Source organism: Leucopleurus acutus (genome assembly GCF_964270905.1).
Source record: "Leucopleurus acutus genome assembly, chromosome: 8".
Taxonomy (NCBI): domain Eukaryota; kingdom Metazoa; phylum Chordata; class Mammalia; order Artiodactyla; family Delphinidae; genus Leucopleurus; species Leucopleurus acutus.
Window position 1 is genome coordinate 24,393,582 of NC_139151.1, and position 27,148 is coordinate 24,420,729.

Sequence of the window (27,148 nt, forward strand, 5' to 3'; positions counted from 1 at the left end):
GAGTCTTTAAATGGCCCTTAAACCTTGCTCACTCCTACCTTCAACAACTGCTGCAGCAGGATCTGACAGTGTTCACAACTGCCACTCTGAGTTCTCCCAGCCTGGTTCTCCAGGTTATCAATCAGGTTATAAAAGAATGTTTAGAAGGATTCGACTTTTGTCATTTAAAAATACATATATACAATCATACACGAAAAAGAAATTTTTCTAGGTGGTAGAATTTGGGTGGTTTAACTGTTTTGCCCATTGTCTCAAATTTGTATAATAAATAAGCATTTCTTTTGTAATAAAACACAAGTTAGTAAAAACTTTATAAGCTTTAAAAATCTACACCTAACTCTTACCTTGTTTAACACATCCTAGTACTACCAATATTACTGTATTCTCTTATGTTGACCATTAAATTAACATGTATGAATTTGACTTTCAGACCTAACATATATCGTATGTACCTAAAAGCTGGTGACTAAATATTTGGTGGGTGAAAAAATGCAAACAAACCACTAGATGTTGTACTAGCAGATGAAATACTGGATTTGGAATCAACAGAACTGATTTCAAGTCCCAGTTCTACTATTCATTAGCTTTATAAACTTGGATAATGAGTCATTTTATCACTATATATTGCATTTTCTTATTTATAAATTATACAGTTTGAGTGAGATGATCTAGGTCCCTTTAGGACCTTAATTCTAACACCTGTGACTGTATTAATATACTAGTCATTGTTCACAATACAAGTATGATCAAGAGGTGGAGAAATGGAGACAACTGTTGGTCACACTCTGCTATTCCACAGCCCTTCTCTCTTTTGTCCCCGCCCTGTGTCTGCTTCTATTCTCCCTATGCCTTAGCCTTACCTGTGGCAACCAGCCCCAAGAGTTCCTATCACTGTGGGAGGATAGTGCAGTCAGCCATACAGAGGCAGACAGACAGCCATAAGAATCAGAGTCCAATTGTTCTGCTCCTCCTGCACAACGTGGTACAAAGCAGAGCTTATTCCAGAATCTAAAGATACTACACTAGATTTAAAAAATAAAAAGACAGACTGGGAAATATTCCAGGAAAGATGAAGTCATCTGCAGCCTAAGATCTTAGAAATACAAACAGGTATACCACATAGGCTCAACAGTTTGACAAATGAGGTTCACCATAAAATAACTGGAAAGAAGCCAAGCTGGCTAACATGCATTGCATGGAAAGCTTCTAGCAAACTGAGTAAGTATAAGGATTTATGAAGTTCACAGGGTAAGGGTAGAAATCATTAAACTCTGTCAACTCTGTCCCCAGAAAAGAATTTTTTTTTGAAAAAGACTAAAGTTTTAATAGATTAAAAAGAAAAAGAAAACCTATACAAAAGTGGTACTGATACTACCTAAAATTATACTTTTAGGAACCTGAGAGATATGATCAATCCCATTTTACAAGAGAAGAAACTGAGGCTCAAAGAGGTTAAGAACACAAGTTCAAAGGGTACACAGCCATCAGGTGACAGAGCCATGTCCAAACCTAAACTTCTTGACTTTTAAGGACAGTGCTTGATCAACTATGGGATATCTGTCTCTCACAGTCCAAATAAAGAAGGAAAATGCATATATTTTTAGTTTATCCTCATGACCATGAATGGCAGCAAACTTAAATAGAAATATTTACTTTCCTTCTCCAAGTACCTGCCTTTCATACATTCTAGAAGCCCTGCATGGAAGCAACGGCCACTAGACTTCATTAAATGAAAACGGCTAGTTTGGGGCATACTGACAAGAACATGAGCTGTAGAGTCTGAAAGACCCAAGTATAAACCCCAGCCATGGTACTTCCTGAGTGATCTTAGACACATTTTACCTCACAATCTCTGAGAAACTTTTTTTTAATAAGAAGACCTCTCTCATAAGGTTATTATAAAGGCTAAATGAGTTCATTCATATTCACCCAGCTATGTGTTAGGAAGTGAATGGCTAAGCCACAACCCATCATTCACTGTGGAGGTGCAGAAGGGGGCAGGGAAGAAGCTACCCTGGCCAAAAAAACAAGTGATATAGTCAAACCTCCTCGTAAACATACCAATGACAAGCCTCCTGGGAAACAAACATGGTAGATCTGCTAGCATGAGAGTCCTTATCTATGAGATACTAAGACGATGTACCAGGTTTGTTTACAGTCTATGCATTTAAGGAGTAGGTCTCTGGGATCAGCTTTGTAACTATACCAGTGGCCCATCGGTGTAAATGATAAACCTCATATATCACTTAGAGACTCTGAGGTTAATCTGGGCCACAGCACACCCTGATGTGGCAAGAATGCACCTGTGGAGCTGTAATGGAGGTCCCAGACCTCTTCCTGCCTTCACCTATACCGCGTGATTACCTTTGTACTTGAAATTACATACTAGTGAAGTTTGACATTAGGTGTGGTAGGCAGCTTCTAAATTACTGGCTCCCAATACAGTAAGTTCCCTACACACAAATCTTCAAGTTGCGAGCTTTCAAAGATGCAAACGTGCATTCGCGTGTCCAATCACATAAGTTAGTTCATGTGTCTGGCGTACATTGTCATGTGCATGCATCCTCTACAAGTGGTTATGCTTTTGTGTACTTTACTGTACAGTACTGTATAGAGTACAGTAATACTATAAAGTATCGTTATTTCAAGCTAGATCTGCAAGAGGACGACTTCATTGAACCCTTTGCTGTACAACACGAGGAGTTTACTAATGAAGATCTGACGGAATTGGAGGCCCAGAGAAAGGACCAAGAGAGACAAGAGGAAGAAGTAACTGAAGAACCGAAGAGATTCACGACGCAGGAAATGGCAAGGGGATTTTCTTTACTTAAGGAGGCACTGATAAGTTTTTCAGGCATAGGACCCTTACGTAGAACGGTACACAAAGGTTGCAGCAGCTCTTCAAAATGCAATCCAGTGCTACCACGCCATCTATGATGAGAAAAAAAGAGCTACTACCCAGACATCACTGGATTGTTTTTTCAAGAGGGTAGAGAGAGTTGAATCCAACAAGGAACCAGAACCTGTGCCATCAACGTCAGGCATGAGTGAAACTGCAGCTTGCCCTACGTCTCCCACTGCTGACAATCCTTCAGCCCTACCATCTCCCACCTCCTCTCCCTCCTCCAGTCAGTAACTCTTCTTATACTTCTTGTACTATACTCTTCTTGTACTGTACTACTGTACTCTTCAAGGTACTGTACTGTAAGATTTAAAATGTTTTCTTTATTTTTTGTGTTTGTTTTTTATGTACTATTTGTGTGAAAAGTATTAAAAACCTAGTACAGTACAGTACTATATAGCCGATTGTGTTGGTTGGGTACCTAGGCTAACTTTGTTGGACTTACAAATTGGACTTATGAACACGCTCTCGGAACGGAACTCGTTTGTATGCAGGGGACTTAACTGTAATCTGGGCCTCCTGGCCAAGATGAAGTGTTGACACTGCTCTTGGCAATGATTTTTTGTGTGTGACACCAAAAGCAAAGGCAACAAAAGCAAAAACAAACAAGTGGGACTACATCAAACTAAAAAGCTCCTGCACAGAAAAGGAAACCATCGACAAAATAAAAAGACAACCTACTGAATGGGAGAAAATATTTGCAAACCATATATCTGGTAAGTTCTAAAATATTCAAGGGGGCTTCCCTGGTGGCGCAGTGGTTAAGAATCCGCCTGCCAATGCAGGGGACACGGATTGAAGCGCTGGTCAGGGAAGATCCCACATACTGTGGAGCAACTAAGCCCATGCACCACAACTACTGAGCCTGCACTCTAGAGCCCAAAAGCCACAGCTACTGAGCCTGCGTGCCACAACAACTGAAGCCCACGTGCCTAGAGCCCGTGCTCTGCAACAAGAGAAGCCACCGCAATGAGAGGCCTGCGCACCGCACAAAGAGTAGCCCCCGCTCACCACAACTAGAGAAAAGCCCGCACGCAGCAACGAACACCCAACGCAGCCATAAATAAATAAATAAATTTAAAAAGCCAAAATAAAATAAAATATTCAAGGAATTCACACAATAGCAAAAACCAAAGAATCTCATTCAAAAAATGGGCTTGAGGAGACATTTTTTTCAAAGAAGACATACAAATGGTCAACAGGTACATGAAAAGGTTCTTAACATCACTAACCATCAGAGAAATGCAAATCAAAACCACTATAAGATAATCACCTCACAACTGTCAGAATGGCTATTATACAGAAGATTGGAAATGACAAGTGTTGGCAAGGCTGTGGACAAAAGGGAACCCTTGTGCACTGTTGGTGGGAATGTAAATTGGTGCAGTCAGTATAGAAAACAGTATGGAGGTTCCTCAAAAAAATTAAAAATAGGTGGAGCTGGGGAACATGGCAGAAGAGTAAGACGTGGAGATCACCTTCCTCCCCACAGATACATCAGAAATACATCTACACGTGGAACAACTCCTACAGAACACCTACTGAACGCTGGGAGAAGACCTCAGACCTCCCAAAAGGCAAGAAAGTGCCCACGTACCCGGGTAGGGCAAAAGAAAAAAGAATAATCAGAGACAAAAGGATAGGGACGGGACCTGCACCAGTGGGACGGAGCTGAGAGGGAGGAAAGGTTTCCACACACTAGGAAGCCCCTTCGTGGGCGGAGACTGCGGGTGGCGGAGGGGGAAAGCTTCGGGGCTGCGGAAGAGAGCACAGCAACAAGGGTGCGGACGGCAAAGCGGAGAGATTCCCGCACAGATGATCGGTGCCGACGGGCACTCACCAGCCCGAGAGGCTTGTCTGCTCAACCGCCGGGGCGGACGGGGCTGGGAGGTGAGGCTCGGGCTTTGGTCGGACCACAGGGAGAGGACTGGGGTTGGAGACGTGAACACAGCCTGCAGAGGGTTAGTGAAGCTCGGTTAGCCAGGAGGGAGTCCGGGGAAAAGTCTGCACCTGCCGAAGAGGCAAGAGACTTTTTCTTCCCTCTTAGTTTCCTGCTGTGCGAGGAGAGGGCATTAAGAGCGCTGCTTAAAGGAGCTCCAGAGACGGGCGCGACCCGCGGCTAAAAGCACGGACCCCAGAGACGGGCATGAGACGCTAAGGCTGCTGCTGCTGCCACCAAGAAGCCTGTGTGCGACCACAGGTCACTATCCACAACCCCCTTCGAGGCAGCCTGTGCAGCCCGCCACTGCCAGGGTCCCGGGACCCACGGACAACTTCCCGGAGAAAACGCACGGCGCACCTCAGGCTGGTGCAACGTCACGCTGGCCTCTGCCACCGCAGGCTTGCCCCGCACTCCGTACCCCTCCCACCCCACCGCCTGAGTGAGCCTGAGTCCCCGAAGCAGCTGCTCCTTTAACCCCATCCTGTCTGAGCGAAGAACAGACGCCCTCCAGAGACCTACACACAGAGGCGGGGCCAAATCCAAAGCTGAGCCCCGGGAGCTGTGAGAACAAAGAAGAGAAAGGGAAATCTCTCCCAGCAGCCTCAGAAGCAGGGGATTAAAGCTCCACAATCAACTTGATGTACCCTGCATCTGTGGAATACATGAGTAGACAACGAATCATCCCAAATTGAGGAGGTAGACTTTGAGAGCAAGATTTATGATTTTTTCTCCTTTTCCTATTTTTGTGTGTATGTCTATGCTTCTGTGTGAGATTTTGTCTATATAGCTTTGCTTCCACCATTTGTCCTAGGGTTCTATCCGTCCCTTGTTTTTCGTTTTTTTTCTTTAAAAATGAATTTTTTTATTAATAATTATTTTTTACTTTAATAACTTTAATTTATCTTCCTTTATTTTATTTTACTTTACCTTCTTTCTTTCTTTCCTTCCCTCCCTCCTTCCTTCCTTCCTCCCTCCCTCTTTTCTTTCTTTCTTTCCTTTCTTCCTTCCTTCCTTCCTTCCTTTCTACTTTTTCTCCCTTTTATTCTGAGCCGTGTGGATGAAAGGCTCTTGGTGCTGCAGCCAGGACTCAGTGCTGTGCCTCTGAGGTGGGAGAGCCAACTTCAGGACACTGGTCCACAAGAGACCTCCCAGCTCCACATAATATCAAACAGCAGAAATCTCCCAGAGATCTCCATCTCAACACCAGCACCCAGCTTCACTAAACAACTAGCAAGACAGGAACACAACCCCACCCATTAGCAGAGAGGCTGCCTAAAATCATAATAAGTCCACAGACACCCCAAAACACACCACCAGACGTGGACCTGCCCACCAGAAAGACAAGATCCACCTCATCCACCAGAACACAGGCACTAGTCCCCTCCACCAGGAAGCCTACACAACCCACTGAACCAACTTTAGCCACTGGGGACAGACACCAAAAACAACGGGAACTACGAAGCCTGCAAAATGGAGACCCCAAAAACAGTAAGATAAGCAAAATGAGAAGACAGAAAAACACACAGCAGATGAAGGAGCAAGGTAAAAACCTACCAGACCTAACAAATGAAGAGGAAATAGGCAGTCGACCTGAAAAAGAATTCAGAATACTGATAGTAAAGATAATCCAAAATCTTGGAAATAGAATAGACAAAATGCAAGAAACATTTAATAAGGACCTAGAAGAACTAAAAATGAAACAAGCAACGATGAACAACACAATAAATGAAATTAAAAATACTCTAGAAGGGATCAATAGCAGAATAACTGAGGCAGAAGAACGGATAAGTGATCTGAAAGACAAAATAGTGGAAATAACTACTGGAGAGCAAAATAAAGAAAAAAGAATGAAAAGAACTGAGGACAGTCTCAGAGACCTCTGGGACAACATTAAATGCACCAACATTTGAATTATAGGGGTTCCAGAAGAAGAAGAGAAAAAGCAAGGGACTGAGAGAATATTTGAAGAGATAATAGTTGAAAACTTCCCTAATATGGGAAAGGAAATAGTTAATCAAGTCCAGGAAGCACAGAGAGTCCGATACAGGATAAATCCAAGGAGAAATACGCCAACACACATATTAATCAAACTGTCAAAAATTAAATACAAAGAAAACATATTAAAAGCAGCACGGGAAAAACAACAAATAATACACAAGGGAATCCCCATAAGGTTAACAGCTGAACTTTCAGCAGAAACTCTACAAGCCAGAAGGGACTGGCAGGACATATTTAAAGTGACGAAGGAGAAAAACCTGCAACTAAGATTACTCTACCCAGCAAGGATCTCATTCAGATTTGATGGAGAAATTAAAACCTTTACAGACAAGCAAAAGCTTAGAGAGTTCAGCACCACCAAACTAGCTTTACAACAAATGCTAAAGGATCTTCTTTAGGCAAGAAACACAAGAGAAGGAAAAGACCTACAATAGCGAACCCAAAACTATTAAGAAAATGGGAATAGGAACATACATATCGATAACTACCTTAAATGTAAATGGACTAAATGCTCCAACCAAAAGACACAGATTGGGTGAATGGATACAAAACCAAGACCCATATATATGCTGTCTACAAGAGACCCACTTCAGACCTAGAGACACATACAGACTGAAAGTGAGGGGATAGAAAAAGATATTCCATGCAAATGGAAACCAAAAGAAAGCTGGAGTAGCAATTCTCATATCAGACAAAATAGACTTTAAAATAAAGACTATTATAAGAGACAAAGAAGGACACTACATAATGATCAAGGGATCGATCAAAGAAGAAGATATAACAATTGCCCAACATAGGAGCACCTCAATACATAAGGCAAATACTAACAGCCATAAAAGGGGAAATCAACAGTAACACATTCATAGTAGGGGACTTCACCACCCCACTTTCACCAATGGACAGATCATCCAAAATGAAAATAAATAAGGAAACACAAACTTTAAATGATACATTAAACAAGATGGACTTAATTGATATTTAGAGGACATTCCATCCAAAAACAACAGAACACACATTTTTCTCAAGTGATCATGGAACATTCTCCAGGATAGATCATATCTTGGGTCACAAATCAAGCCTTGGTAAATTTAAGAAAACTGAAATAGTATCAAGTACCTTTTCCGACCACAACGCTATGAGACTAGATATCAATTACAGGAAAAGATCTGTAAAAAATACAAACACATGGATGCTAAACAATACACTACTTAATAACGAAGTGATCACTGAAGAAATCAAAGAGGAAATTAAAACATACCTAGAAACAAATGACAATGTAGACACGACGACCCAAAACCTATGGGATGTGGCAAAAACAGTTCTAAGAGGGAACTTTATAGCAGTACAATCCTACCTTAAGAAACAGGAAAATTCTCAAATAAACAAGCTAACCTTGCACGTAAAGCAGTTAGAGAAAGAAGAACAAAAAAAAACCCAAAGTTAGCAGAAGGAAAGAAATCATAAAGATCAGATCAGACATAAATGAAAAAGAAATGAAGGAAACGATAGCAAAGATCAATAAAACTAAAAGCTGGTTCTTTGAGAAGATAAACAAAATTGATAAACTATTAGCCAGACTCATCAAGAAGAAAAGGGAGAAGACTCAAATAAATAGAATTAGAAATGAAAAAGGAGAAGTAACAACTGACACTGCAGAAATACAAAAGATCATGAGAGATTACTACAAGCAACTCTATGCCAATAAAATGGACAACCTGGAAGAAATGGACAAATTCTTAGAAATGCACAACCTGCCAAGACTGAATCAGGAAGAAATAGAAAATATGAACAGACTAATCACAAGCACTGAAATTGAAACTGTGATTAAAAATCTTCCAACAAACAAAAGCCCAGGACCAGATGGCTTCACAGGCGAATTCTATCAAACATTTAGAGAAGAGCTAACACCTATCCTTCTCAAACTCTTCCAAAGTATATCCAAAGTATAGCAGAGGGAGGAACACTCCCAAACTCATTCTACGAGACCACCATCACCTTGATACCAAAACCAGACAAGGACGTCACAAAGAAAGAAAACTACAGGCCAATATCACTGATGAACACAGATGCAAAAATCATCAACAAAATACTAGCAAACAGAATCCAACAGCACATTAAAAGGATCATCCATCATGATCAAGTGGGGTTTATTCCAGGAATGCAAGGATTCTTCAATATACGCAAATCAATCAACGTGATACACCATATTAACAAACTGAAAAGAGAAAAACCATATGACCATCTCAATAGATGCAGAGAAAACTTTCAACAAAATTCAACACCCATTTATGATAAAAACCCTGCAGAAAGCAGGCACAGAGGGAACTTTCCTCAACATAATAAAGGCCACATATGACAAACCCACAGCCAACATTGTCCTCAATGGTGAAAAACTGAAAGCATTTCCACTAAGATCAGGAACAAGACAAGGTTGCCCACTCTCACCACTCTTATTCAACATAGTTTTAGAAGTTTTAGCCACAGCAATCAGAGAAGAAAAGGAAATAAAAGGAATCCAAATCGGAAAAGAAGAAGTAAAGCTGTCACTGTTTGCAGATGACATGATACTATACATAGAGAATCCTAAAGATGCTACCAGAAAACTACTAGAGCTAGTCAATTAATTTGGTAAAGTAGCAGGATACAAAATTAATGCATAGAAATCTCTGGCATTCCTATACACTAATGATGATAAATCTGAAAGTGAAATCAAGAAAACACTCCCATTTACCATTGCAACAAATATCTAGGAATAAACCTACCTAAGGAGACAAAAGACCTGTATGCAGAAAATTATAAGACACTGATGAAAGAAATTAAAGATGATACAAATAGATGGAGAGATATACCATGTTCTTGGATTGGAAGAATCAACATTGTGAAAATGACTCTACTACCCAAAGCAATCTACAGATTCAATGAAATCCCTATCAAACTACCACTGGCATTTTTCACAGAATTGGAACAAAAAATTTCACAATTTGTATGAAAACACAAAAGACCCCGAATAGCCAAAGCAATCTTGAGAATGAAAAACGGAGCTGGAGGAATCAGGCTCCCTGACTTCAGACTATACTACAAAGCTAAGTAATCAAGACAGTATGGTACTGGCACAAAAACAGAAAGATAGATCAATGGAACAGGATCAAAAGCCCAGAGATAAATCCATACACATATGGTCACCTTATCTTTGGTAAAGTAGGCAGGAATGTACAGTGGAGAAAGAACAGCCTCTTCAATAAGTGGTGCTGGGAATACTGGACAGGTACATGTAAAAGTATGAGATTAGATCACTCCCTAACACCATACACAAAAATAAGCTCAAAATGGATTAAAGACCTAAATAGAACACCAGACACTATCAAACTCTTAGAGGAAAACACAGGCAGAACACTCTATGACAGAAATCACAGCAAGCTCCTTTTTGACCCACCTCCTAGAGAAATGGAAATAAAAACAAAAATAAACAAATGGGACCTAATGAAACTTCAAAGCTTTTGCACAGCAAAGGAAATCATAATCAAGACCCAAAGACAACCCTCAGAATGGGAGAAAATATTTGCAAATGAAGCAACTGACAAAGGATTAATCTCCAAAATTTAGAAGCAGCTCATGCAGCTCAATAACAAGAAAACAAACAACCCAATCCAAAAATGGGCAGAAGACCTAAATAGACATTTCTCCAAAGAAGATATACAGACTGCCAACAAACACATGAAAGAATGCTCAATGTCATTAATCATTAGAGAAATGCAAATCAAAACTACAATGATATATCATCTCACACCAGTCAGAATGGCCATCATCAAAAAATCTAGAAACAATAAATGCTGGAGAGGGTGTGGAGAAAAGGGAACACTCTTGCACTGCTGGCAGGAATGTGAATTGGTTCAGCCACTATGGAGAACAGTATGGAGGCTCCTTAAAAAACTATAAACAGAACTACCATATGACCCAGCAATCCCACTACTGGGCATATACCCTGAGAAAACCATAATTCAAAAAGAGTCATGTACCAAAATGTTCATTGCAGCTCTATTTACAATAGCCCGGAGATGGAAACAACATAAGTGTCCATCACCGGATGAATGGATAAAGAAGATGTGTCACATATATACAATGGAATATTACTAAGCCATAAAAAGAAACAAAATTGCGCTATTTGTAATGAGGTGGATGGACCAAGAGTCTGTCGTACAGAGTGAAGTAAATCAGAAAGAGAAAGACAAATACCGTATGCTAACACATATATATGGAATTTAAGAAAAAAAGAAAAATGTCATGAAGAACCTAGGGGTAAGACAGGAATAAAGACACAGACCTACTAGAGAATGGACTTGAGGATATGGGGAGGGCGAAGGGTAAGCTGTGACATAGCGAGAGAGTGGCATGGACATATATACACTACCAAATGTAAAATAGATAGCTAGTGGGAAGCAGCCGCATAGCACAGGGAGATCAGCTCGGTGCTTTGTGACCACCTAGAGGGGTGGGATAGGGAGGGTGGGAGGGAGGGAGACACAAGAGGTAAGAGATATGGGAACATATGTATATGTATAACTGATTCACTTTGTTATAAAGCAGAAACTAACACACCTTTGTAAAGCAATTATACTCCAATAAAGATGAAAAAAAATTAAAAATAGAACTACCATGTGATGTAGCAATTCCACTTCTGGGTATTTATCCAAAGAAAAGAATAACAATAACTCAAAAAGATATACGCACCCTCATGTTCACTGCAGCATTATTTACAATTGCCAAGATACGGAAGCAACCTAAGTGTCCACCAATGGATGAATGGATAAAGAAGATGTAGTATATATATATACAATGGAATATTATTTTGCGTTAAAAAGAATGAAATTTTGCCATTTGCAACAACATGAAAGGACCTTAAGGGCATTACACTATAGAAAATATATCAGGAGCAGGTGGGGCAAAAATAGATTTAAAAATATAAGTGAAATAAGTCAGAGGAAGACAAATACTGTATGATCTCACTTATATATGGAATCTAAAAACAAACAAACAAAAAACCAAGCTCATAGATACAGAGAACAGACTGGTGGTTGCCGGGGCTGGGGGCAAGGAGTAGACAATATGGGAGAAGGGGAACAAAATTTCAGTTATAAAATAAGTCATGCGGGCTTCCCTGGTGGCGCAGTGGTTGAGAGTCCGCCTGCCGATGCAGGGGACACAGTCTGGGAAGATCCCATATGCCGCGGAGCGGCTGGGCCCGTGAGCCATGGCCGCTGAGCCTGCGCGTCCGGAGCTGTGCTCTGCAACAGGAGAGGCCACAACAGTGAGAGGCCCGCGTACCGCAAAAAAAAAAAGTCATGCAGATGTAATGTACAGCGCGGTGACTACAGTTAATAATACTGTACTGTATATTTGAAAGTTGCTAAGAGAATAGACCTTAAAAGTTCTCATCACAAGAAAAAAAAAATTCTGTAACTGTGTATGGTAACAGATTAGACTTATTTTGATGATCATTTTGCAAAATATACAAATACTGAATTGTTATGTTGTACACCTGAAACTAATATAATGTTGTATGTCAATTATTAAAAAAAAAATGAAGTTTGACTTCTGAGTCTAGGTCATAAAAAACATTGCTGCTTCCACCGTACTCCTTCTTCCCCTCTCATTTGCTCTCTCTGATGAGGCCAGATGCCACATTGTGAGAAGCCCTCTGAAGAGAAGGACCACATGGAAAGGAACTAAAAGACACCTCTGACCAACAGCCAGCAAGAGAATGAATCTTGTCAACAAGCACATGCGTGAGCTTGGAAAGAGACCCACCCCCACACCCACCCCTCCCCCGTTGAGCCTTAAAGTACCTGTGACACCTTGATTTGCAATCTTGTGACAGACTGAGCCAGAGGACCCAGATGAGCCACACCTGAATTCCTAACCCACAGATACCATGAGATAATATATGGTTCTTGCTTCAAGCCACTAAGTTGTGGAGTAATTCATGACACCACAATAGATAATTTATATGTTATCTCTGATTCATGAGTCTGATTTGAGAAACTAATTGTGTTATTTCAAGTGCCTCTCTGTTCCAGACCCTGTTCTAAGTGCTCTGGAACCATCAATTAAGTACACAAATTCCTTTGCCTTTATGGAGCTTACACTCTAATGAAGAGAAAAAGAAAACAACAATAAATAAGTAAATACTCTAGTATATTTGAAGGTGATAAGTGCTATGGAAAAAAGATAATATAGAGCAAGGTAAGGAGGAGTGGTTGGGGCAGTGTAAAGAAAGACAGCCATGTGGATACTTGAGGGAAAAGCATTCCAGTGGAAGAAACATAATATAAAGGCTTTGAGGCAAAAATATGCCTGGCATGCAGGAGAAATAGCAAGACCAGTGTGGAGCAAGGGAACAAGCGGAGAATAATAACAAGCGGAGAATAACAGGAAATAAGATTGGAGGGGGGTTGAATAGCATAGGCCCAGTAGGTCACACTGGCTTTTATTCTGAGTGAAATGGGGAGGCATCAGAGGAGTCCCATGATCTGAGTTGTGTTTTTAAAGGATCATTCTATCTGCTGTATTGAGAATAGACAGCGGGAGAGCAAGGGGGAAGTGCTAGGAAATAAGAGACTCCTAAGAAATATCAGCCCCCTTATCTACCTCTCTAGCTATAGTGGTCATACTCTACCCCAGCTCAATGTTTTTTGATGCAAAATAAAGCATTGGTTTTGCCTTTTTGCTTTAAATCCTAGATAACAACAAAGGCAGAAGGCCATGTGAGGAAGCACCAGCCTCTATCTAGGAGGAGCTGAGTAAAGTTAGCATCTTCAGTCAATGAAGGAATCAAAGTAATAAGAATTCTCGATAGCAAAGACTGTTCCTATCTTATACCTAAGATATACACAGTATGTTTCAGTAAATTAATGCTCATGGAAATTGTCTTTTCACTTTTATTATTTCAATTCACAAATCAATTAAAGACACTATTTTAAAAATTCTCATTATCTATTCCATAAAGTACTAGTATTTACCACAAACAAACCATGAACTCTGCACAGGTTATCACATTAGAAATTTTAACTACTTCCCATCTTCATATTTGCTGTTTTTAATCTAAACTGATGCAAGCCAGTGTGCAATGCAAAGAACTGGCCTCTGCTGCCCCCTACTGGAATCACATCTTGCTACCTAAATCTCCCACAAACAAAATCTGAGATCCACAAAATGCAGCCAGGCAAATAAGGCTCGGTTGAAATACTGCTGGAATTTTACCACTACTCTGGAAAACCTAGCAGTTATATATATAAAGTCCCAACTCTTATATATAAACTCCCAACTGTTTAAATATACACAGTTATATATAAGCTCCCGTCTTCCACCCACAGACCCTTACTGCCCAAATAAAAGCATTTTAAAAATTAGGAGTATCTGATATGTAAGGACTTTCCATTCCCAAATCCTTTTTATTTTCAACTGGGCATTTTTATAAGAAATAGAAGAGCTTGATTTTATGAGTACTAAAAACTACAAGCCCTAAAGACATTCGCTTTTAAGTGGTAGAATATATCACAGAACACGGCTTTAAAAAACTATATTCATATTCCTTGCCTCACTTGTTTCCTAAACAAGATCATTTTGTTAAAAGGGGTGTGGATAGTTAAGAAAACAAATTTCTCTCAATTACTAAAGATCAAAAGAATTTTAAACAGGTGAATAAATTAAAACAGAATAAAGCACTTAAGGCAACAAGTACCTAAACCACCCTTTATTTTTAGCTAAAACACAGAAAGGAAAAAAACAGATTCCCCAAACCTTAGCTATTTTGCCACAAAGCAGTGAATTCATTTCTCAATATTCATACAGTATAGTTCACTTCCAAAAGCAAACACTATCTGGCAACCTAGTTTTAATTACAGCATATATACAGGATTTTAATTAGTTTCAAGCTTTAATTTAGCTTTTATTCAATTCAATTATCCAGTCTGATGGCCCACAAAAGTTCTAATTTATCTCTAAGCCCATTAATGGTAACTTTTTGCAGTTTGGTTCTTTTTTTTATTAGACTGACAAAGAAAAAATAAGCATTACATATCCTAAACCTTTCCACTAACTATACATCTAAAATAGTCAGTTCAAAACATTTTTAATTGGTTACAAAGGGTCAAACAAGCTTGTACTTTAAAAATCAATGACCATATTAGAAACTACATTATAATAGTTTTTCAAATTGGTATTCTCTCTTCAAACACAATCATTGTGATGTTGTACCTCCTCTTCACCTCGAAGTCATTAAAACCAATTTAATGCTTACCATGGCATGTTCAACTACATAAGATTTTTAACAACTTCTCCAGGAACCAAGCACCCTGAAATATTTCCCCTTCTTGAAACTTTTCCTGATATACTGAGATGTCAAATAATCTTCATATAGGATGAATAATTTTAAAATACTGCTAAATGTATTCTATAAAGGAATCAGTTTAACCTGTCCATGCCCACACCATTGGCACATCTAAAAAAGCCTGTCTGGCCTGGTCCAATACACTAATGAGAGATGATATCCACCAACCTCACCTATCCAGAGGCCCACAGGGCCATGAAATGCAAATGTGTGCATAGATAAATGTACAAATTCATACATGCTACACATTTACTGAGGAGAATTAAACAGTGTATTAATTCCACCAACCACTACTAATGACTTCTCTAAATATCTCACTATGAAAGATAATCCAAACATGTATCCAACACAAAGACCACTGATGCACCATGTACCTTCTTACAAAATGGAAAACAAAGCTGCTGTTCTACCTATGTCCCATTTACTTAGATCCCACTAGAAACCAAAAGGTTACCAGTCTAAAGACAAGTCTGTCTGAATGTACAATGAAATCATACACAGAGCCTAGTTCTAACTCTATTACTTGCTCAAATTATATAATTACAATAAAAAAGACTTACTTTTGAATCCTCTAGTACAATCCTACTGTTAAATAGTTTTATCTTTCACTATTGTACTATTCTCTCCTTTCCTTCTTCATGCTGGTCAAAAGAAATGCTTTTAATTTAAATGAGTACATTTTGATCATAGCCCATGTTTAACAGCCCAAAGGGTAAATCTGAATCAATCGAAAAATGTTTAAACATTAAAACAGTTTATGAAAATTAGAAAATTATAGGAAGAAGAAGCTCTATATCTTGTTAGGCTGTAGAACAGGAAAAACCTCCACTTCAACTGAAACGACGACAAAATTGACCAACTACAAACAAAAAAACTTTTTCCCCTTTAAAGCCATCCAAGAACAGTAGATACAAAGAAATTTATGAGACTCAACTCCAAAGGGACTTCCTAGATAAGCAAAGGATAGAGGACACATTCAAACTTGAGGCCACTGGCTGAAATGGGTGCAGGGCAGGTAGAAAAGCAAGCCTGCTGGCGAATGACAGACTGCTTAGATGAGGATTTCTTCTTTTTTTTTTTTAAGATTTATTTATTATTTACTTATTTTTGTCTGCATCAGGTCTTTTAGTTGCGGCATGAGGAATCTTCGTTGAGGCATGTGGCGCACGGGCTCTTCGTTGCAGTGCACAGACTCTTTGTCGCGGTGCGCAGGCTTCTCTCTAGTTGCAGAGTGTGGGTTTTTTCTCTTCTCTAGTTGTGGCGCACTGGCTCCAGGGTGCGTGGGCTCTGTAGTGTGCAGCACGCGGGCTCTCTAGTCGAGGAGCATGCAAGCTCAGCAGTTGTGGCACACGGGCTTAGTTGCCCCACGGCATGTGGGATCTTACTTCCCTGACCAGGGATCAATCCCATGCTCCCTGCATTGCAAGGCCAATTCTTTACCACTGGACCACCAAGGAAGTCCCTAGATGAGGATTTAAATCTTGGGTCTTAAAGATCCTGCCATCCCTGGGAACTCATTAAATAGAAGTTGGTGGCTTAATAATCAGAAGTAACTTGGTCCATTTAAACCAACAGTTGGTGTCTCTTCCATCATTAAGCATTAATGTCTGACTGACATCCATATTATAAATACTCATGCAGTTTTGATGAGAAAGAAAATGTAAAACCAAAGAGATAGTACATCATAACCAATCACAACCTTATTGTGATTATTATTTAGGTTGCTTCCAGTTTTCTTTTTTAAACAAAATATACCCACATTTGAAGAACCTCATATTTGAATCTATGTGAGGTAAAAATGCCTGTTAATAAGCTCACACCTCAAAAACCTACAGAAATCTCTGAAAGAAAACTTTCCTTTAGTTAGTAGGGGGGTTTATGTGACTCAGAAAGATTATAACCTCTCAGGAGACAAAAATATCTATTTCTCTTTGCATGTGTAAACCTGAGAGTTGCCATGTGTTCTCATGACTGCAACAAAATTAGAGATAGGAGTAAATAATCAATCACATTCTACTGAAATTATGCATTTTATTGTCTGTATTCCCTCCAGGTTTCAAGATGAACGAGGTCAGGAATCATGTCTGTTTTGCTCGTTTTACCTCCTACTATGTACAATGCCTGGCACTTAATATGTATTTGTTAAATCCATATAGAAAAAATGAATGAGTGAATCCAGATTACTTTCAGCTCTAATGTCTTTATGATTTTCTATTTTATGGTTTTATTATATGAATCTATGGTTCTTTGGTTCAACAATTTTAAGTAAAATGTATTTTAAACATATACCAGTAGTATTCAAAAGAACTTTTCACAATGATGGAAATGTTCTATACCTGCTCTGTTCAAGATGTGGTATTAGCAGTTTAAATGTGACTAGTGTGACTGAGAAACTGTATTTTTATTTTAGTTTAATTTTACTTAATTGAAATTTAAATAGCCACATGTTGCAAGTGGCTGCAATACTGCATGGCACACAGACCATTCCTTAACTTTAGGGAACAATGTTTTACAACTGACTAGGGGATCAGTGTTTGGAGATGCTTATGAAAAGGATCACATTTTACGATATGGACACATAGAACTCTTGTATTTTCTAGTAGTCCCTCCCTCAAAAAAAATTATCAAGAGTAGTTGGGATTTGAGTCTGAGTTAAAATACAGAAAGATATATTATATAGCACATAGTTAACAGAGGAAAAAATACCTTGTATCAAGTTGCCTCCCAAGAACTTGTATCTGCCAATCAAAACTGAACCCAACTGTTTCTCCTCCGTGAAGTTTTCTTCTCTACTTCCACAGGAGCTCCATAAAACTTCTGTCAATACCTCTAATACTGTATATGCCTCTACTATAGACTGTTTTCGAGGTACTAAAACATCCTTAATGGAATGGACACTATATCTTATTTTCATGCACAAGCTCACACCAGGCCTAATCCAGTACCTCACACGTGGTTGGTCTTTCATGAATGGTTACTTAGTGAAAAAGATTGAAATCCGGGGTCAAAAGATCTGAATTCTAGTTCTGTTTCTGCCATATACTTAGTGATTTTGGGTCTAACACTTAATTGGTTATTTCCAATTCTTACCATTACAAATGTCAGTAAGATGAACACCTTTATAGAAACTTTATTAAGATCAATTTCTGGACGTGGAATTACTGAAGCAAAAGGAAGAACTCTAAGGCTTTTGATAAGTACTACCAAATATTACCCATAAAGATGCTAACATTTATAATTCTACCTGCAGCACACATCTCCCAACTTCACTGCAACCTCAATGGCAATGATATAGCACGTTACCCTTTTCATTCATTCATATACCTTTCTATGCCCTTTCCTCCCAAATGACTGACTTTGCTATATTCTTTTCCAAATAGCTCCCCCACATTCATGAGCAAACACAGGATACTTTTACTGGGGGTGGGGGGAGGTGAAAAGGGAGTATTTGGGAGTAGCCTCCAGCAATGCCTCTAATTCCCACACTAGAAAAAAGGAAAAGAGAAATCTATGACTCAAAACCACCTTGTCTCTTATTAGAACCTATACCAGAGAAGGTAAGAGCACAGATCTAGACTACAGGAGTCAGACTGCCTTGGTTCAAATCCTGGCTCTATGGATTTTCACACAAAATGCTTAACTGCTCAGAACACTCAAGTTTTGTCATGTGAAAACAGAGATTGAATAAACAGTCTTATACCTCATCAAAGAGATGATGTTCAGTGAGCAGTTCTAATGAAAAGCTTAGTAAGGGAAGAAAGTTAGAACAAAAACACTAAAAGAAGATTTTCATGGATTTTTCTCAGCCCTCATCATCAAGTCTCGGCCACAATGACTTAGCAAGAGCTGTCCACTTGCTAGCAACCAATGTCACAAAAATGTCAAACCAGCAGTCACTTACCTGAATTCCTCCATTCTTTGTTTGTACACAGTTCAGAAAGCATGCTTTTTTGCTTAGATAAAACCAAAAGCAAAGATATAGGCTGGCACACCTACCTTGCAGTTCTACCTGCTCTGTGAATATATGTGTTGGCATCCTCTGGACAATCAAACTGAAGAACCCAATTCACAGCTGGGAAATCTGTACAGAAGGAATATCAAGTTGAAAAACCAGTTCCAAGATCTTCCTGCTGCACTATTTTTATTTTATAATATTGCTTGCCAGGGCTTTCCATCACATCAAACTGATAGATATCATCTGTGGACACTATTAAAATTAATTGCATGAACCGAGAGATAATAAACACTTCTCTTCTTTGACAAACTGAACTAAAATTAATGACAGTGTTTGAATGTGAAGATTATTTTGTATCTGACAGAGGAGACAGACTGCTTTGTGTCACACAAATAACGAAATATCCTGATAGTTAATAACCTAAAAGAACCACGTCTCATGAGCTCCCAGTGAACTATGAAACTGGTTGATAAATTTTAATGAAAATTTACTTTTCCTGCTATTTCCATCTCCATTCAAATTAATGATGTCTTTTTAAATCCCTCTCCCCATTTCCTAGCAATAATTACTTCATATTTATTTCTGGCTGCAAAAGTTTCCATTCATTCCTGGTCTCAACAACTTAAGAGAATTACCTTTAGTCATTTACAGATTTTGCCATAAGGATTTCAGATCAATGTCTATCACAGAGAAAAAAGCTAAGGGAGGGAGGGAAGGAAGGAAAAAGAAAAAGAGAAAGAAAAAGAAAAAGAAATATTTGGGAAGATAATGATACCTATGAGCATAAAAACTACAACCAAGTTATACAAGCTATTCAAAAGGGTTGAATCTATTTAAATGGGCATAACCCAAGAAAAACAGAAAAAAGATATTTAGAACAATTCTCTCCCTTGGGACTTGAAGTAACCAGGTACCTCAGAAGGCAAGGATATATTTCAGGGTTGTAAAAAGGAAGATAGGTTGAAAGTAGCACTCAGATCCTCAGGTTCCCTCCAGGATCCAATACACTGGGTCTCCTGAAGAAAAGCAAAAGTCTTATTCTCGAGAAAGGCTTCAAGCCAAGACACCAGAGAGAGTGGAAAAAAGAGGCACCAGAGCCAGAGTGAAAACAGGGGTACTGAGTGTAAGTCTGAATGCTGACTGGGAGCCCTCTATGTCTACTTCCTTGCTAGGCGTCTAGAGAGCCAGCAGCAAGCTTAATCCTTCTGCTCAAGAGGTTGAAGTATTCTTATCTGGAGAGACTGAATGTTCAAAAAGAATACACTTTGACATCCTGGTCCTCCACAAGATGACCAACTCCGTCTAAATCCCCTCGCAATGAAGGCCGTTAGTCAACAAGCCTCATCCACATACAAATCACTTCAAATAAGCTTCTTGATGCCTCACTGTTACATATAATAAAAGACTGTCAATTGCAGACAATCGAGAAAAGTCTCAAAAATGAAAAGACAGATAAAAGAGTAAAAATGAAACTCAACAGAAACAGAAACAATGTGAAGAGAACTTTAACCTAATATCGTCAGAGAGCTAAAACACTGCATCCATCAAATAAGAGTAAGAGGCTATAAAAAAGGAACTCTTGGTACTTCATTAAAATTTTAATCAGAAAAGTTAAAATATAAAATCAAGAAATCCCCCAGAAATAACAAGAAAAAGACAATGAAATGGCAACAGAAGAAACAGGAAAACTAGAGGATTGATCAAAGAGGTCAAATACTCTTCCAGAAAGAGAAAATAAGGGGGGAATGGGAAAATGTTATAAAAAAGGTATGAGAAAGCAAACAAGCTAAGTACACAAATTTCCCATTAGTAAGTAGTAATTACATACTCAAAACAAATATTGAATATTTATTTAATCAAATCACCAAAGAAGCAATTCAGAAGTATATTTCCTGCAACTGAAAGACATGAGTCCCTATTGTGTGCTGCTCAATACAGAAGGTATTCAAGTTTAAAATTTAATAGAATTAATAACTCAATCTTTCCTCATTGCACTGGACACATTTTAAGTGGTCAACTGTCACGTGTAGCTAGCAGCTATAGTATTAGACAGTGCAGACACAGAACATTTCAGTGATCAAAGAAAATTCTATTGAACACTGCTGGTCTAGATTGAAAAAATATACTGAATGCGCCTATACAACAAATGGGACCTCACACTAAGGCACATTATCATAAAATTTCAGGACTCCATAGATAAACAGAAAACACTAAGAACAGCCAGAAAAAGAAAAGCGGGCTACAAAAAACAGAATCAGAAAGGCAAAGGTCTTTTCAACATAATACTGACTACCGTAAGACAATGGAGCACTATCTGCAAAACTCTAAGAGAAAATTATTTCAACCTAGATTTCTATTTTCAATACAACTATCATTCAAGAATAGGACATTATCAGATATGCAACAATTCAAAAAATGTACCTCCCATGCACTCTTACTTCGGAAGCTATTAAAGAATGAGCTTTAGTTTAAAAAACAATAATAATAATAAATCAAGAAAGAGGAAGGGGACTTCCTTGGTGGCGCAGTGGTTAAGAATCCGCCTGCCAATGCAAGGGACAAGGGTTCAATCCCTGGTCTGAGAAGATCCCACATGCTGCGGAGCAACTAAGCCCGCGAGCCACAACTACTGAAGCCTGTGCGCCTAGAGCCTGTGCTCTGCAGATGCCACCACAGTGAGAAGTTCGTGCACTGCAACGAAAAGTAGCCCCCATTTGCCACAACTAGAGAAAAACCATGTACAGCAATGAAGACCCAAAATGAAAAGTCTCACGATAACAAACATGCATCAGGCTTATGGAGCAACCAGTCCAGATAAGAGCTGAAGACTTTTAAAAGGCTGCAACAAGGAGATCCCAAGGGAAAAAGAAACAGACTGTGTTTGAACTATTAGGAAACTAGGAATGTGACATCTGCTGGAACATCCGAGGAAAGTTAGAACAGGAAACACAAAACTAATTTTAACTCAATCATTAACTTGATATAAGAAATGTACTTAGAAATATGAAGCTAAATACCAAGAGAAATAATGGCTTCTGGAGAGTGAGGAGGGGTAGAGTACGGCTTGCTATGTCTCATAACTCATTTTTACCCATATCGCATATTATTCATTAAGAAATAAAACTGAGAAAAATTAAGACTAAAGTTTAAAAAAGATACTGGTGTACTCTAAAGAAATTCCTGGACATACTATGAGATACACTACATAAATACACTGGAACTTTATACACTGACATGGAAAGCCTTGGAAAGCAAGTCATAGACTGGTATGTATAATATTATTTTATACACTTCATAAACACATAAGATAATACTATATATTGCTCATGAATACATTCATATAATCTTTTTAAAATAAACTAGAAGAGAGATTCTTGACATTTTTTGTGCCACAGTTAAAACCTATGAACCCCTTTTCAGAATATTTTTTAAATGCATAAAGTAAAACATATAGGATTATAAGAGAAAGCAATTATAATGAAATAAACATTTTTATTGACTTTTTTATATAGCAATGTATATGCTTATTTACTAACATATTAAATAACACAACCTAGCTGTATATCTAATAACTACCATAATATCAAAATAGTACTAAGTGTAAATAATATTCCAAGATATCTACAGAAACTGTAATGTAAAATGAAAATATCTATGATTTTCAATTGATGACAAAGTTACAAGTACTACCACAACAGTTCGCTGCTTACATTTATAATTGAAGGAAATGCTAAATCTCAGTTAAAGGTTAGTGAATATATGTAATTTTTTCCCCATCTAAGTTCACAGACACCCTGAATTCTATCACAGACAAGAAGTGAAGAGCCTTCAATTAAAAGGTTACCTACCAACTATATGACAGTGAACATGTCTATGGAAAGGAGGAGAGGGAAAATAGTGAGACTGGGAAAGGGTACAAAAAGGATTTCAACTACATCTACTAAATATTTGGTTTCTTTCACAAACTGCAAGGAAAATATGACAAAACAGTAATATCTGTTCATTGTGATATATCAATATACAGAATACATGTTATATATGCAATATAATTAATTGCTTATTTTGACCTAAACTATTTTAGGTTCAAAAATCGGGAGGGGAAGGGTGGTATCACAGTGTAATATAAGTAGATAAAAACATAACTAAAATGTTTCAAAACAGTACATTCAAAACAGTGATGAGGAGCAGGGGGTGGGGGAGGGTAGTTGGAATGAGTTACTGTGGAGCTGAGAAAATAACCTAGAGAGCTTTAAAAATATGCATACTTAACTACTGCTGCCAGTCACATGGGAATGAACTTTATGATGACTGAGATATGCTTTAAAATACTCCCAGAGGGATGGAAGACGGGGAGCTAAGTGGGTGGTCATGAGAAAGATAACTGCTCAAACTGGGTAATATGTATATGAGGGTACTTTAGACTCAATCTCTGTGTATGTTTAAAATTTACCATAATAATTAATGTAATAAAATTAGGTGTTTGAAGAATTCAAATTACCACTTATTTATCCTTATCTTTTGTTCTTGCCTCTAAACTAGTTATCCTCTGTAATTACTTCCATACCCCATCCCATCCCCACAAAGCCATCAATTGTATGATATTATAATGGCTTTTTGAAAGTTTAAACACATTAAATGTAATGATTTTAAAATAAAAATTAGAATGTTTGGAGAAAAGATGTACTTCATTGATTTTTTTTGTTAAGTAAATTATAGTATTTGTCAAAGTTTCCAATTTTCAAAGAAACAATTTTTTTTCACATCTTTAAATTTTTAATTCTCCTTTGATCCTGTAGACTCCTCGGATTCTATGATGTAATTATTATCATGAAACAATAAGAGCACAAAAGATGAAGACATTACAAAAATTTTCACTGACATATCCTTAGTGTTAGTCATCCCAGTTATCAATTTACTTAATTTTCTTTTATAAAATAAGAAAGCCCAATTATTTGAATTACCGGAATACACCCATTTATAAGCCCATGATCACAGAACATTTTCTCAAAAGAAGTTTTCTTACCCAGCCCCCTGGCTGCAAGATCAGTAGCAAAGAGTACTGCAGCTCTCTTGCCAACAAATTCATCATAGACTTCCATTCTTCTCATCTGCTGCTGTCGACCATGCAGGGCAAGGATAGAAATGCCAGGACGTAGCCGGCAGAATACTCGGTACAGATACTGAACCTAGGCATTTACAGAAAAATGATTTTGGTAGTACTTCTGGGTAGCAGCAGGAAGTAAGCTTGCCAGATGAACAGAAAAATGCATTACAGAGCACAGGTTCATCAATTAAAGTACAGAGCACAGAAAGGGAAATGTAGTCTAGAGCTGTGGTCTTCAAACAAAGCTGTGGTCTTTGAACATTTTTGCTCACATCATTTCCTAAAAGAATTTTGAAAAAAATATGCCCTCCTTACACTTTTAAGTTAGTATCTGACATTTTTCCAAATTTAAGTGGTTGCAAAGAATATAATTTCTGGTATATGTAAATATATTTTAAAATAAAGACTTACCTCTTATAAATGTATCCAATTGATTCTAAATAGCACAGCAATATGATATCCACCACCAGTTATTTAAAAATAATGGGGAAGGCTACGCATGTGTGGGGCAGGACCCCTCAATTTTGCTGCGAACCTAAGACTGCTCTAAAACAAAGTCTTTAAAAAAGGAAAATTACTAACAAAATGTGAGGAACCTCTTCCTTAACAGAAAAATTTTACATCATTTCTTTTCTTCCTTGAATTCATATTTCTATTTCCTGACCTCACAGAATTTTATCTTGTTTTATGCTCGAAAGTCTCTTATTGATCACTTTATCACAATTTGTGATTTTCTACAACAAAACTATGTATATGTAAGTTTTAACTTTAATTTCCTGTAGCCATAAAGCTGCATTAAAAGTTCTCAGACTCAGGTACTATTAAATTATTAGTACAGAACTGGCCGAAACAAAAAAATGTTAAAATTTCATTTAAAAAACTGTTAAACATAAAAAATAAAATTCTATTATAAATATCTCTCTTAATACATGAGACAAGATAGAGCTGTTGCTTTAGTTTTATTTTTCTTTAGTTTACGTACTTATAAATGAATACCACTGGTTGCTATACTGAGGCAGAGTACAGCATCATTTTATTCCTATTTCTCTAACACAGGTGTTAAGAAAATCTCTTCATGAAAATATAGAAAATGGACTGGAAGGGACCTTAACTTTTTGAACTCCTATAAAATATGTCAGAAACATGATGATAAATTACAAATAATTTTATCTATCAGCTAATAACTCCATTAAGTCTTCCTTCGCATTTTGTTGAAAGTAAAGAATGGGAAACCACCTAAATTGCAAAATGACTTGTTACTCCAAAATTAAAGTTATTCACTTTCTCAAACAATATTCTAGTGCTAGGAAGGTTCTCTGATCCTGAGACAATGCACCAGTAAGACTAGGGATAGAGGGACTCCTGCCTTTCCTTTGTAAAGTTTTTAAAAGGGCTAACATGAAAGCGGAGATGAGAAAGGAGAGCCCACAGACCAGACCACAGATGTACTCTCAGGCAACCCAATCTCAGAAAAGCATATATGGAAATTGAAGAACTATTAAAATGGAAGATCAACCAAGAGGCTAAGAGAAAGTTAAGCATGGTTTAAACTGCACTGTAACATGATGGGTGGTGAGAAGTGGTAAAACTAATGAGAACTGTCAACAGATTGAATATGAGTTGAAGACAAGCAAGAATTAAGGATTCCGTCATTTAATGAGATGGGGAAGAGTTAGAGGGAGCAGAACTTAGGGATAGGAAATCTTAAAACTGCTTTTCCTATGTTAAATTTAAGATGCCCTTTAGACCCCCAACTGGAAATATCTAGTAGTCAAGTGGATAAACAAGTTTGGGGCTCAGAAAAGAAGTCAGGGCTTAGGATGTAGATTTGGCAGTTGTTAGAATACAGATGGCATTTAAAGCCATGGAATTAAAGAGGTATAGAAAGAGTATAGCTCGAGAAAGGGCAGAGTATACTCTGCCCACTGTGAAGAGGAAAAGCAGAGTATTACAGAGTAAAAACTTTATAAACATTAACTCTTAAAATTATTTCCTTGTACACAGATACGAAAAACATCCTTTCTTTAGAAGATAGAAAATTCTAAAAATCTAAAAGAAGTCCTAAAAAATCTGAAGTCATTCTTTACATGGAAAAATAATGAGGTTCTGTGCTTTCCCCCAAAAACAGACCACTACTTATCTTCCCCATAAGCTGGAGGAAAACTCACTGCATATTTGTCATGCTAAGCTATTGCAAAAGCTATAAATCTAGAATCGACCTACTATATACCAACAACTATATGTCATCAGGAAATCTGAAATACAGTAGAAGAAAAGTGACACACAAAATCAACCACAGTTTCTTCTCTTTAAGGGAAAAGACCACGTTTTCTTATACATCACTAAATCCGTTACTTACAAGCATATGACTAGTGTTTAAGAAATGCTGATAAACTAAATAAAGATATAAACAAAACACTACAGAATGATAGAGGAAGGTGCAGTTCATTGTCACAAGGGGGTTGGGGAGTGTCAGAAAAGGACTTTCAGATACAACATTTGAGCTTAATCTTAAAGGATATTAAATATTCCTCCAGAATTAGGATGGAGGGATGCAGGGAGATCAGCATGAACAAAGATATGGAGGCATGGAAATAAATGGCATATTCAGTTCGGTATTCACGGAGGGTAAGGTAGACATGAGGTTATAAAGACCTCTAGTTAGTCTAGCCATTCAATTCTTGGTTCTACCAATATTTATTGAGGACTACTATGTTCTAAGTATTGTGCTAGGTGCTAACAATACTGAAGTAAAAACAGACAGTTTCTGCCCTTCCTTATTGAGCTTACAGTCTCATCCATGGGTTCCTTTAAAAATGAAGATGCCAAGATTTTCATTATCTACAAATCCCTCCACATTT

At 38.0% G+C, this 27,148-nt stretch overlaps 1 protein-coding gene across 1 annotated transcript in view; it reads right to left on the reverse strand.

Moving 5' to 3' along the window:
- Positions 1–27,148, reverse strand: part of DDX10 (DEAD-box helicase 10) — a 289,494-nt gene that overhangs the window by 244,724 nt on the left and 17,622 nt on the right. The window contains exons 8-9 of the mRNA XM_082845741.1: positions 24,207–24,369; positions 19,225–19,309 (exon numbers count right to left, since the gene is read on the reverse strand). Of these exons, the coding sequence (XP_082701867.1) occupies positions 19,225–19,309; positions 24,207–24,369 (248 nt within the window). The remainder of the gene's footprint in view (positions 1–19,224; positions 19,310–24,206; positions 24,370–27,148) is intronic.